The sequence below is a fragment of the Anabrus simplex genome, chromosome 2, assembly GCF_040414725.1.
Source record: "Anabrus simplex isolate iqAnaSimp1 chromosome 2, ASM4041472v1, whole genome shotgun sequence".
Classification (NCBI taxonomy): domain Eukaryota; kingdom Metazoa; phylum Arthropoda; class Insecta; order Orthoptera; family Tettigoniidae; genus Anabrus; species Anabrus simplex.
Window position 1 is genome coordinate 981,455,982 of NC_090266.1, and position 13,276 is coordinate 981,469,257.

The 13,276-nt window shown below is 37.4% G+C and overlaps 1 protein-coding gene across 4 annotated transcripts in view; it reads right to left on the minus strand.

Moving 5' to 3' along the window:
• Positions 1 to 13,276, minus strand: part of LOC136864599 (transmembrane protein 65) — a 392,659-nt gene that overhangs the window by 305,979 nt on the left and 73,404 nt on the right. For all 4 annotated transcript variants that reach the window (XM_067141817.2, XM_067141814.2, XM_067141816.2 and 1 more), the window contains exon 2: positions 709 to 834. In XM_067141817.2, the coding sequence (XP_066997918.1) occupies positions 709 to 834 (126 nt within the window). The remainder of the gene's footprint in view (positions 1 to 708; positions 835 to 13,276) is intronic.

Consider the following 13,276-nt stretch of genomic DNA (forward strand, 5'->3'; position numbering starts at 1 on the left):
AACTACATACGCATATCAATTAACCTGATGAATACTAGACAGCTAATATTAAACTCGTATCTGTTAAGTTTTTGGTTAATGGGGGGAAGAAAAGAATGTGCATAATGGACAGATTACAAGTCCCAACCTAGCTGATTTATATAACTTCTAAATCTGAAAAATATACCTCTGAAAAAAAAAAAAAAAAAAAAAAAGAGAGAGACTCAATTTTGCTATGAATTATCAACAACATAATTAACCAGAACAAGTTGTCAGACAACTGGATTGTTTGTTTTAATCGAATAGTACTGAAACATACAGAGAAAAATACAAACTCAAACAGTTGACACAATGAAAGGTACAATCTCAGAGCAGCTCAGCGTAGACAACCTTGGCCTGGAAGCACTATTCCCGAGAATATCACAAAACAACTTAAAAATACCGCATAAAGAGAGTGCCAAGGAATATACCAAGTTCCCAATCACCATATTAGTTCCTGAAAATCAAACAATGCAAACAAGAAACCATCATCAGCACATGCATTTGTAATGCCTCCCTGATATCACTGCAAGTTAGCCGAGATCTATGAGTAATATAAATTCAATGCTTAATCTTTATAGACAAAAAAATAGCCATAGTAAACTTTCTTCTCAGTCCCAAACTCACAGTGATATTGGAAAGGTATTGGGGTACATAGTTAGTACTTTTACAAACAGTACCACACCGTACCGTACTTGCGTAGAAGCCAGTCCTCCGGTACAGGACAATACGAGCCCGTGGGGTCCACATCTCCCAGGCGAGGAAGTTTGCTGGGTCGGCCAAACTTGGAACGCCATCGATTGCCCGCCAGTTGACCTGCTCCCGACATACACACTTAGCACTCAAACACAACTTATACACCACTGTGCCATCAAACAACAACACATCATTATGTTACAGGAGGGGCAAGACAGAGGTTGCTTGCAACAAACTTTCCACGTCACTGAACTGAAACCCTGAAACATGCCACTGACAATAATGAATAATACAGTCAACAAAATTTCATGTGTGGCTTAAAACTTCTGCACAATGCATTGCAAATGCTTTACAAAGGTTATAATACCAATGTTAAGGAGCATCAAACTATGGTCAATGGTAAAAAATTTAAGGATAAAATTTGCTAAACACGGCATCGCCTTGTATGGACATTCTGAACCCGCTGGAAAGATTTGGGCTGCCAGCTCGTGACGAGGAATCACAACAGCGCTAAACTTCAATACAACCTTATTTAGTCGCTGTAAGACTAGTTCGTACATGGTGAACGGAATTGTATACAGCCAGTGTTCAACATAAAGACATCCTAAATCTAAATTTTGCACTGCAATAGAACAAATGATGAACAAATTTTAGCACAGGGAAAAGAGATTTTACTACATGAACAGTTCAGTTCATTATAGATGGTACATTGGTAATTCTGTGAGCAACACTGGCAACAGAACAAACTGCATAAAACTTTACTCAAGCATATCTATTTTTTAGAATAGTGGTTCTTGCTATGGCTTTCTACAGTTACAGCCTACTTTGAAAACCATTAGCAATGGCTGACTGGCCTAGTAAGTGGTCCTCAGACTTGTTGTGAAATGGGAGTAAGCATCACAGATAAAAGTGCTGAGATGGCCAGGACTAACCAATCTGTTGGAGGTCACTACAGTAAACTGTTGGTGAGTCAAAATCTTGCCGGGACTATGCTTTAGTATGACTAACACCTTATTTCACAAATATTTATCAAATTACCTTAACCACATCTTTGAATACGGCTTTACCATCTTGGGGTGGAGCATAAAATTGTTTGGGCTCTCTAAATTCATAGAAAACTTTAATTATTTAGCATTTTATACTATACAACGTAAGTGCATTTTGCTTTAAGAGGATAAACAAGAAGTCTCCTTTCACACAAGAAGGTATTCACAATTAACTCACCAATCAACGAGCCTTCATTGATAGTTTTATATATTCATTTCAAAGGCTGCACCAACATACCATCACGTATAACTTCGAAAACTAAGCCTGTGGTTAATTCTATGAAACAGTCACATTCTTCAAATCAGTTAAATAGATAAACATGAACATACACTGTGGGTAAAACAAACTTCCAGCTCAATGTGACAGTCAGTTAAGAATGTCCTCACTCCACCTTTGAGTTGAGAGAATGAATGAATGAATGAATGAATCAATCAATCAATCAATCAATCAATCAATCAATCAAATCACTACTGATCTGCATTTAGGGCAGTCGCCCAGGTGGCAGATTCCCTATCTCGTTTTCCTAGCCTTTTCTTAAATGACTGCAAAGAAATTGGAAATGTAGTGAACATCTCCCTTGGTAAGGTATTCCAATCCCTAACTCCCCTCCCTATAAATAAATATGTGCCCCAATTTGTCATCTTGAATTCCATCTTCATATTGTGATCTTTCCTACTTTTGAAGCCACCACTCAAACTTATTCGTCTACTGATGTCATTCCACGCCATCTCTCCACAGACAGCTCGGAACATACCACTTATTAAATAACAGTAGTATGTAGCTCTAAACTTCTCAACATATTAAGTTAACATCTCAGCAGTCGAAGGGAATTTCATTACACACTTGGTTACCTACTGACTGACAACAACTTTTACTAAAACAACGTTCCATTTCGACTAGTACGCTTACTTCAACATGTCCAACAACAAAGAGCCACACGTATCACAAACTCTTCCCACAAATACCACACCAAGAAGATGGCCTAATGACGTCTACCTAAACTTTAATATGGCCTACGGCATCCAGCATTCAAACTAATATTATCTCAAAAAGAACCACGCCATATGAAAATTCTTCAAATTTACAAGCACATTCATTTAAAAAAAAATTAATACTTATCAACTTCAAGAACCAAGGACTATTACCAGCCAAAAAGAAAGTTTAATGCTCAACATTCCTAAAGTTTTTAAACAATTTTAACAATTAATTGGAATGTGCTTTCCGATTTTTAACTTTTTTGTAATATCTTTTAATGTAAGAGAGGTAACTTAAACGGTCCACCTTTTCAATACAAATAAATGTTATAATGGTTAAGTTACAACATGTTTCCTTGGGACTAGTTTCAACGCTATTTAGTGTCATCTTTAGCCAAAACCATTATAACATTTATTTGTATTGAAAAGGTGGACCCTTTAAGTTACCTCTCTTACGTTCTCAGTTCAATACGGATATAAGATGAAATTCTTAAATTTAAATATCTTTTAATATCATGAATCAACCACCTATTTCATAATTCTTAAATAATTGTCATGTTTTTAGATTCAAATATTAACACAAACATTGTTAAGCAAATAGTATACCACATTGCATATTGTAATAGTTGTTTAAGGATCTCTAATCCATTTTATAAGACATAACTTAGTTATTTTTCAACAGTATTCATAAGTCATTTCCAATCAGGTACCTGATCTATTCCTAAGGTAAAAATATGGCTGACGATGCCTACTACTGATATGCAAAACATGTACCATCCAATGTATTAATTTTATGTTCACAATTTTGATAAGTACAAAGTCTTAAATGGGGCCAATGACCTTAGATGTTAGGCCCCTTTAAACAACAAACATAAAGTCCTAATTTTTAAGATTGTATTGTATTGAATAGGTGGGTAAACAATAAAAACATACTAGTGTTATTTAATACAAATACTTTCAATACGGATCCAAAAATTATTTTTTAACATGTAATTTGTGGTATGTTTCGAGTTGTCAGTGGAGTGTTGGCATGGAATGACATAAGTACAGGAATAAGCTTGAGTGGAGGTTTTAACTGTAAGAAAGATCATAATATGAAGATTAAGTTGGAATTCAAAAAGGACAAATTGGGGCAAATATTCATTTATAGGATGAGGAGTAGAGGATTAGAATAAATTATCAAGGAAAATATTCAATACATTTCCAAGTTCTTTAAATATGTTTAAGAAAGTGCTAGGTAAACAAATGGTAGGTAGTCTGCCACCTGGGTGACAGCCCTAAATGCAGATCATCGATGACTGATTTGAACTGTGGGAGAAAAATATTATTTGGTATTATAAGGAATTATAGGAATGAATCAGTGAACACAGGATTTGTAAAGAATAAACAAGGAGTAATATTGACAAAACCAGAAGAGATTATGAACAGATGGAAAGAATATTTCAGTGAACTGCTGAACGTGAGAAACCAGACATGTGGAGAAGGTATCTAGGCAGCAGGAATAGAAGAAGTAACAGAAGGAACCAAGATTACAATGACAGAGGTGAAATGGGCAGTTAAATAGATGAAAATGGGTAAAGCTGTGGGAATAGATGAAGCAGCCATAGCAATGATCAAAGCTGCAGGACCAGCAGGACTCCAGTGGACTTATAGAATACTGAAGTGTGTATGGAGAGAGGAAGTGCCCAAGGATTGGGAAAAGGGGTTATAATACTAATACTCAAGGAAGGAGATAAGACTGTGCTGTAACTATTGAGGAATCACCATCCTCTCCCATGTTGCCAAGATGATGAAAAGGATATTGGAAAGAAGAATTAGAGAAAAGGAGGGAAGTCAATTACAAGAAGAAAAATGTGGATTCAGAAGTGGTAGGTCAACAGTAATATCCATTTTTCATTCTGAGACAGATCATGAACAAAGCTGGGAATATGAAAAGGATATTATAGACTTAGAAGAGGCATACAACAGCATTCCCACATGAAAAGTTTGGAAAAGCCTGATATACAGGGGCATTGGGAAGGAACTAGTAAGAATGATAAAAGCAATATATAACTAAATAAAATTCGGGAAATTCAATCATAAAAAATTACCAGTGTTTCTCCCCAGTGCGGCATGGGTTCATCAGTTGGATACTGCACCTTCCCAATACACTGGCCGGCTAGCACGCTGGTAGCGACATCACTATTATTATTATTATTATTATTATTATTATTATTATTATTGTATGGCATTTACAAGCATGTGTAAAAATATACAATGAACGTATAAATTAAAATATAGAAGTAATAAACTAGAATGTCCAGCATCAACAACCAGTCCACTGCACTGGGTGTCAATTCATGCAGAGCCCGTAAACTGTCCTTAAATGCTGACAGTGGACAGCTCTCAACAACATGAAGCAATGTCTACTTCTGAGCACCACACTCACACACAGCACTTTCACAATATCCCCACTTTTTCATCATATATTGGCACCTGCCGTGGCCTGTTATGAAACGGTTGAGTTTTGACCACACATGTCGAGGAAGATCGAAACCTGGCACTTCTTCGTTGGGTCTTTAATCAGAAAGACATTCGTGGGTGGACATTGTTCCCATCGCTGTCTCCATTCTGCTGTTACAATGAATTTTTCATGGGAGTGTAGATCAATCCAGAGTGGATTCCGGGATTTTAACCTCATCACAGGTGGACCTCGTAAGGCATTGAACAAGAGTGAGTTTCTGTGTGCTAAGATCTTCTTGAGCAACTGTACTTTCGCTGCTTTTCTCCTCAGATCTGGAGGAGCAATGTTTGCTAAAACAGGCAGCCACTGAGTAGGAGTGGACCTCACTGTACCAGTAACAACTCTCATGGTTTCATTGAGCTGTATGTCAATCTTGCTCGAATGTACCCCACACAGGAGCGCAGTACTCACCAGCCGAGTATGCTAGGGAAAGTGAAACAGTGCGAAGACAGTTTGAATCTGCACTCCAGTTGCTGCCCGCTAGTTTATGCAGCAGATTTACTCTTGTACTCAGCTTCTTTGACAGATTCAGGCAATGCAGTTTGAACGACAAGAATCGATCCAGCGCGACACCCAGATATTCTGGGAAGAAGCTGTGGGAGACTTCTGCTCCATTAAAAACCACATGTAGCTTCCGATTAGCTTCCATGTTATGCAAGTGGAATGCTGTTACTTCCGTTTTACTAGGATTTGGCTGGAGTCTCCATTTGTGGAAATAGTCACACATGGTAGCTAGGTTCTCTGTAAGTACATCCTCACAGTGTGCCAAATCCTTACTCTGAGTAATTAAAGCTATATCGTCTGCAAACTGTATCTTCTTTGAAGTTGTTCTTGGCAGGTCATGGATGTAAAGATTGAATAGAATGGGAGATAATACTGACCCTTGAGGTAAACCATTATTTAGAGATCTCCACCTGCTTCTTTCATCGTTCAGAAATACAGCAAGTCGATGGTTGGATAACATGTTGTTTAGTAAGCATGCTAGCTTCTGACAAAGGATGACTTGAACAAACTTGAGCAACAGTCCCTCTCTCCAGACTGTGTTGTAGGCTGATGAGCGACACCACTGCAAGCTATACATGTGATAAGCACAATGTAATGCCTACGAACTAGGGGAGAATAGCATCTCCACTTGCTATATATGTCCTCCCAGGTTTTTGATCATGCTAGTCACCAACCTCCAGATTTTTACCTTCTCTTTTATGTTTCCTTCCACCTGTCCTTTTCTGCACCACTCCATTCTTTATGCAAGTTCACTTAATTCGCTTTCAAATGTGAGATCGAACTTTGGAGGCACTCATGATTTTCGCAAGTTCCTGAACTGAGGTGTTGGCAAGTTGGGTTTTGATTTTGTCCAAAACAGCAATTTTTTTGCATGACAAACATTTTTGCAACATTTCACTCGCAATGTGATATGAATCCGTATCACCTAAGTGTACTGAAACTACAATTGTTTTGGTATGTTTGTTTTTTGTATTTGTCTCAACTAAACACCTGTCCCCCGATCGACTCATTGGCTTAATGGTCAGCGTACTGGCCTTCGGTTCAGAGGGTTGGGGATTTTAACCTTCATTGGTTAATTGCAATGGCCCGGGGGCTGGGTGTTTGTACTGTCCCCAACAACGCTGCAACTCGCACACCACACTATCCTCCACCACAATAGCACGCAGTTACCTACACATGGCAGATGCCGCCCACCCTCATCGAAGGGTCTGCATTACAAGGGCTGCACTCGGCTGGAAATAGCCACACGAAATTAATTATCTGTCTCCCATATCAGATGTGTCTCAAAAGTGGATCTGACTGTATTTACTTGTTCTCAAGTATGCCTGTTGCATGTTCCAGCGTACAGGACCCTCACTAGCATTACCTTATTCAAGAACTGGAAAAGATCTAAAGGAAAGCAACACAACTTGTTCTGGGTGATTTCCAACAAAAGAGTGTGTTACAAAAATGTTGCACTCCTTGGGGTGGGAAGACTTGGGAATACGGAGATGAGTTGCTCAACTGAGCTCTATGTATAACCCAGTATACTTGAGGGTCCACCTATTCAATACACAAAATAATCTATTATTATTATCTCATTAACTTTTTATTTGAGGTACATGTTTCGTCCAATATTCAGACATCAGCTGCTACAGTAATGAGAGCTATCCTGTCTAGTATAAAATGATTGAAAACATTAAAGTCAATGAAACCTAAAACTACATATTCTTGCTTATAGCAGTCCTTATTAAAACACACACTTGTAATACACATAAAAAAACATACTTGTAATAAGGAATCTTGACTTTGAAGAGATTATATAGCTTGTGGAACCTTATACATCACTGGTTGTCAGGTGTTATTAAAATGGAGCCTTAAAAATCATTGTGTAGAACAGGGGACTTCTCAGGTTCTTATTTTAAAATGGGCCATGTATAATCCTTGTGAACATTTTTCTCAGTGGGATTCTTTCCAAATATATGTTTTGATTAAAATGTTAAATATTCTATCCAAAAAGCAGAACACTACTAACAAATTGAAGAGTCTCAAAAATACCAGACCAACAGATAAAAACAATAAAACAACACAACCCAAGAATTTTAAAATAATGAAAGATAAGCTTCCTCTTACAGACGATCTATCAAAAATTCAGTTTTTAGAAACTGAAATCAATATCCTTAATAGAGGACCTAAATTTAACTTCCCCAATCCTTCTAAAGAAAAGGATCTTTTAACAAGTATTATGGAAATAGAATCCAATATTCAAAACTCTCTATCAAGCAGGAACAAGATCTAAGGTATGAGATTAAAAGGAAACTTACCATTTTAGTAAGCAGTACCAATGACAATTTTTCAAAAAAACATTAATAAACAAAATAGAGAATTACAGGAAAAAATACAACAAAACTATATCATTGTCACTAAGGCAGATAAAAAAAGACTTTTGCGATAATGGGCAAAAAAGATTATAAAACAAAAACTGAAGCATTTTTTCTGAATGATTTCTTCAAAACAGGGAATAAAGATCCCAGGACAAGCATTTAACTCAAGCTCACGGTACTACTAAAAAATTAGCCATTCATATTAAACTAACAAGACTCACAAAAATGTTACAAAAATTACACAAGACCAGAGTCTCCATTAGACCATTAATAAATTTTACAAGCAGCCCTACTTGCACAATGTCACAATTCATAAATGGATTTTTAAAGGAAAACAGCATTTACAATAAATCACCCATAAAAAAATTCTGTGGATTTTTGCAATAGACTAAAAAAATTAAATATTTACCTCATCACATTATGTGTTCGTATGACATCAAAGATAATTATGTACTCGAACAGCCCAACAGGGAACAATCAAAATAATCAGTGATGTGTTGTTTGAGTCATCAGTCCATAGATTGGTTTGATGCAACTCTCCATGCCACCCTATCCTGTGCTAACCTTGCCATTTCTACGTAACTGCTGCATCCTACATTTGCTTCAATCTGCTTGGTCTACCCCTACCATTCTTACTGCCTACACTTCATTCAAAAACCAACGGCACAAGCCCTGGGTGTCTTAAGATGTGTCCTATCATTCTATTTCCTCTTCTGGTCAAATTTAGCCAAATCGATCTCCTCTCACCACTTTGATTCAGTATCTCTTCATTCGTGATTCGATCTATCCATCTCACTTTCAGCATTCTTCTGTAACACCACATTTCAAAAGCTTCTATTCTCTTTCTTTCTGAGCAAGTTATCGTCAACGTTTCACTTCCATACAATGCCATGCTCCAGATGAAGTCTTCAAAAACGTCTTTCTAATTCCTATATCAACGTTCGAAGTGATCAAATTTATTTTCTTAAGAAAGGCCTTCTTTGCGAGTGCTAATCTGCATTTTATGTCCTCCTTACTTCTGCCATCGTCAGTTATTTTACTACCCAAGTAACAATGTTCATCTACTTCCTTTAATACTTCATTTCATAATCTAATATTTCCTGCATCACCTAACTTCGTTCGACTGCACTCCATTACTTTTGTTTTGGACTTATTTATTTTCATTTTGTACTCCTTACCCAAGACTCAATCCATACCATTCAGCAATTTCTCCAGATCTTCTGCAGTCTCAGATAAAATAACAATATCATCAGCAAATCTCAAGGTTTTAATTTCCTCTCCTTGGATTGTGATTCCCTTTCCAAATTCCTCTTTGATTTCCTTTACTGCCTGTTCTATGTAAACATTGAAAAGAAGGGGGGACAAACTGCAGCCTTGCCTCACTCCTTTCTGGATTGCTGCTTCGTTTTCAAAGCCCTCGATTCTTATCACTGCAGACTGATTTATATACAGATTGTAGATAATTCTTCGTTCTCGGTATTTGATCCCGATCACCTTCAGAATCTCAAATAGCTTGGTCCAATCAACATTATTGAATGCCTTTTCAAGATCTACGAACGCCATGTATGTGGGCTTGTCCATCTTAATTCGATCCTCTAACGTCAGACGTAAGGTCAGGATTGCTTCACGTGTTCCAACATTTCTTCTGAAGCCAAATTGTTATTCTCCCAATTCAGTTTCAACTTGTCTTTCCATTCTTCAGTAAATAATACGTGTTAAAATTTTGCAGGCATGAGATACTAAACTAATGGTGCAGTAGTTTTCACACTTGCCAGCACCGGCATTCTTGGGAATAGGTATAACAACATTTTGCCAAAAATCGGATGGCATTTCTCCTGTCTCATGCATAATCAGTGATAATCTGTTAAATCAAAGTTATATCAGTAAAGTAGAAACATGAAGTTTGATAATAATTTTGGAATTCATGTTCAACAGCAATTAATTTACGTTCAATCAATAAAATATACCACCAAAAAGGTCTTAAGAGAGCTCTGGCCTTAGGTATTTTGGTAAATATTTACCTAGATTATTTAAAACACACAAAAATCACAGATCAAATACAGGGCCTAGAGACGTGGATACATTATGTGGATGACATGTACATCCAAATAGATCAAAGATACAATATTAGTACTAACATCCTTCAGTAACTAAACTCATTATATAGTAACATTAAATTTACAGTTGAAGATGAGGTTGACAGATCCCTCAATTTTTTAGAGATCATGATTACATGAGAACGAGATAGGTTCACTTACAAAATTTACAGGAAACCAAAATTTTTACCAATTACAGTTTAAAAAGCAAAAAAAAAGAGCAGCGTACTATAGTCTAGTGTATCGAGCCTTCAACCTTCACCTGTCACAGGAGGAGTCAAACAAGGAGATACAATACATATGAAGTTCAATGGTTTCAATGTTGATACTGTCAACAAAATTATAGGCAAAATAAAAAAAAAGAAACTTTCCAAATCAATCCCTGAAATAATACCAATATAGTTGGTCCGTTTTTGGACATTATACATTTTCCAGCTAATTCATTTTTGGTTAACCAGCGTTTCGCCCCAGTGTGTGAAATTGGGCTCATAATTTGGTAAATAGCACACCTACCAAGACGCATGGCTAGTGCATACCATGGAGGCCACTACGTAGGCTACTGGGGCTACTTGCAGTGCCAATGCACTATGAGAGACTGTCTCATTTTCAAAAATTGATGCCTGCCTGGCCATCAGATGATATAGATGTTGATTCCCATAGGGAACCTGAAATATTCATTCGGTACAAATATTTCAGGTTCCCTATGGGAATCAACATCTATATAATCCCTGAAATGCATAAAAAAATAAAAAAATAAAAATTTGCAATCTTTACATATAATAATCCTAACATAGTGCATATAATAAATTTATTTAAGAGAAAGAATTTTCAAGTCACATTTTCAAACTGTAATCTTTTCTTTAATCACAATAGCGTTAACTCCTTAAACGGTCAATTTATGGGTTCAGGTATTTACGAACTTAAATGTTATTTATCGGTGCAAAGCAACATACATTGGGCAGACAGGATGAAGCTTCACAACCAGATATATGCAGCACGTGAATGCCAAAGCTCATCAAAAATTTTCCGCAATGAGCATGCATATGGTTGAAACTGTGCACTCATACACGGGATTTAGATACTCTTAAAATTAAAAAGGGTAGCATTATGACCGCATCTGAATATATGTTCATATTCATTGATCAATTTTTTAATAATCATGATAATCCTGTGGGGGTTTTCCTGTTCCTCTATCGGGCACGTCCCAGGTGGCGGATCGGAGGGCTCGCCAGAATTGTCCGGAGGGTCTGAGGGAAATAAAATACTTCTCACGGACCAAAAAGAGTTACAGCCAGAAAACATCATGAGGCAACCTCTAAGGCTCAACACCTTAGTTGTACCAATGAGGTTGACGAAGGTCAATCTCCCCATTTTCTTCAACTTAGTCAGGACACTACTACCCCAGGCCCAAGTATTCATACTAGTCTTTCTCGGTCATCGGATTCTGGGGGACCACAAACATCATGCGGGAATGGATCGGAGCTTCCCAAATCTCGTCGCCCAAAGCGCAAACATTTCATTGGCACCTCAAACACCAATACTCTTCTTAAGACTGGAAAGCTAAAACGACAAACACCGGGCGAGTTGGCTGTGCAGTTAGAGGTGCGCGGCTGTGAGCTTGCATTCGGGAAATAGTGGGTTCGAATCCCACTGTCGGCAGCTCTGAAGATGGTTTTCCGTGGTTTCCCATTTTCACACCAGGCACATGCTGGGGCTGTACCTTAGTTAAGGCCACGGCTGCTTCCTTCCAACTCCTAGGCCTTTCCTATCCCATCGTCGCCATAAGACCTATCTGTGTTGGCGCGACGTAAAACCACTAGAAAAAAAACCAACAACAAACAAACATACTACATATATTCAATATCCAAATTTTAGCACTCCAAGAAACCAGGTATGCTGATGAAAATCATTTTGATTCAGACTGCTACAAAATTCACAAAGGTAAACCAGCAATTTCTCTCCCTAACAAGCCAGTTTGGAACTGCATTTCGGTGAGGAGAAATCTTACAAACTAAGTACTGAACTTCACGTCTCCTTCTGAGAGAATTTCATTACTCCCAATTAAGTGAGAAAACAAAGCCTATACACTAATCAATGCACATGCACCTACAAACAACTACAATCAAAAAGATCCACAGAAAGTAGACAACTTTTGAGAACAACTAGAGGAAGCTACAGTCAAAATTCCGAAGCATCATGTCAAAATAATTTGGGGAGATTTTAATGCCCAAATTGGCAAGGAAAAGAAGTTCAGCCCATCGTGGGACACTATCCAGCTAACCAGAGAACCAACAGAAATGGAGAAAGATTAATTGGCTTCTGCAAGAGTTTTGATTTAAAAATGTCAACTCATTTCCTGGCACGAAAGCAAACAACTTGGAGATCCCCTTTCATTTAGGGGAATTCCAGTTAGATGATGTAGCGATTTCTAATAAAAATCAGAGGTAAATTATGAATGTTAAAGTCAAGAAAGGAGTTATTGACCCTGATCACCACTTATCTCTAGGTAAAGTCAAATTTCAACCTAACAGATCCAAAATTAGAACAAACATGAAACTGCAAATCGACCCAGAACATCTTAAAGAAAACTCGGGCTCCTTTATTGCAAATATCTCCAACCAGAATTCATCCAACTGGTTAGAAATCAGCATTTGTAGCAGCTTCCAAAAGTATAGGCATCCCTCCCAGGAAACGCAAACACAGATGGTGGAATGAAACCTGCGACAGGGCCACAGTACTTAGAACGAGAGCCTGGAGAGATTAGAATTCCCATAAAACTGGAAAATCCTGGCAGGAATTCATTAACATCCAGAAACAAACCTCAAAAATCATCAGATGTGAGAAACGCAAATATTATCACAGAAGATTGGCAGAAATTGAACTGGAATTCACAAAAAAACACAAAACTTTTACAGAACTTTCAGAGAAGAAATATCAAATTACCAGGCACCTAGCCTGTGTTTCAAACGTCCGGATGGAACTCTTAGAAACAAATAACCAGGAAAATTGCAAACTGTTAGCAAACCATTTTCTGAAAATTTTAAACTATGAATCTCCTGGAGAACTCACCTTTGA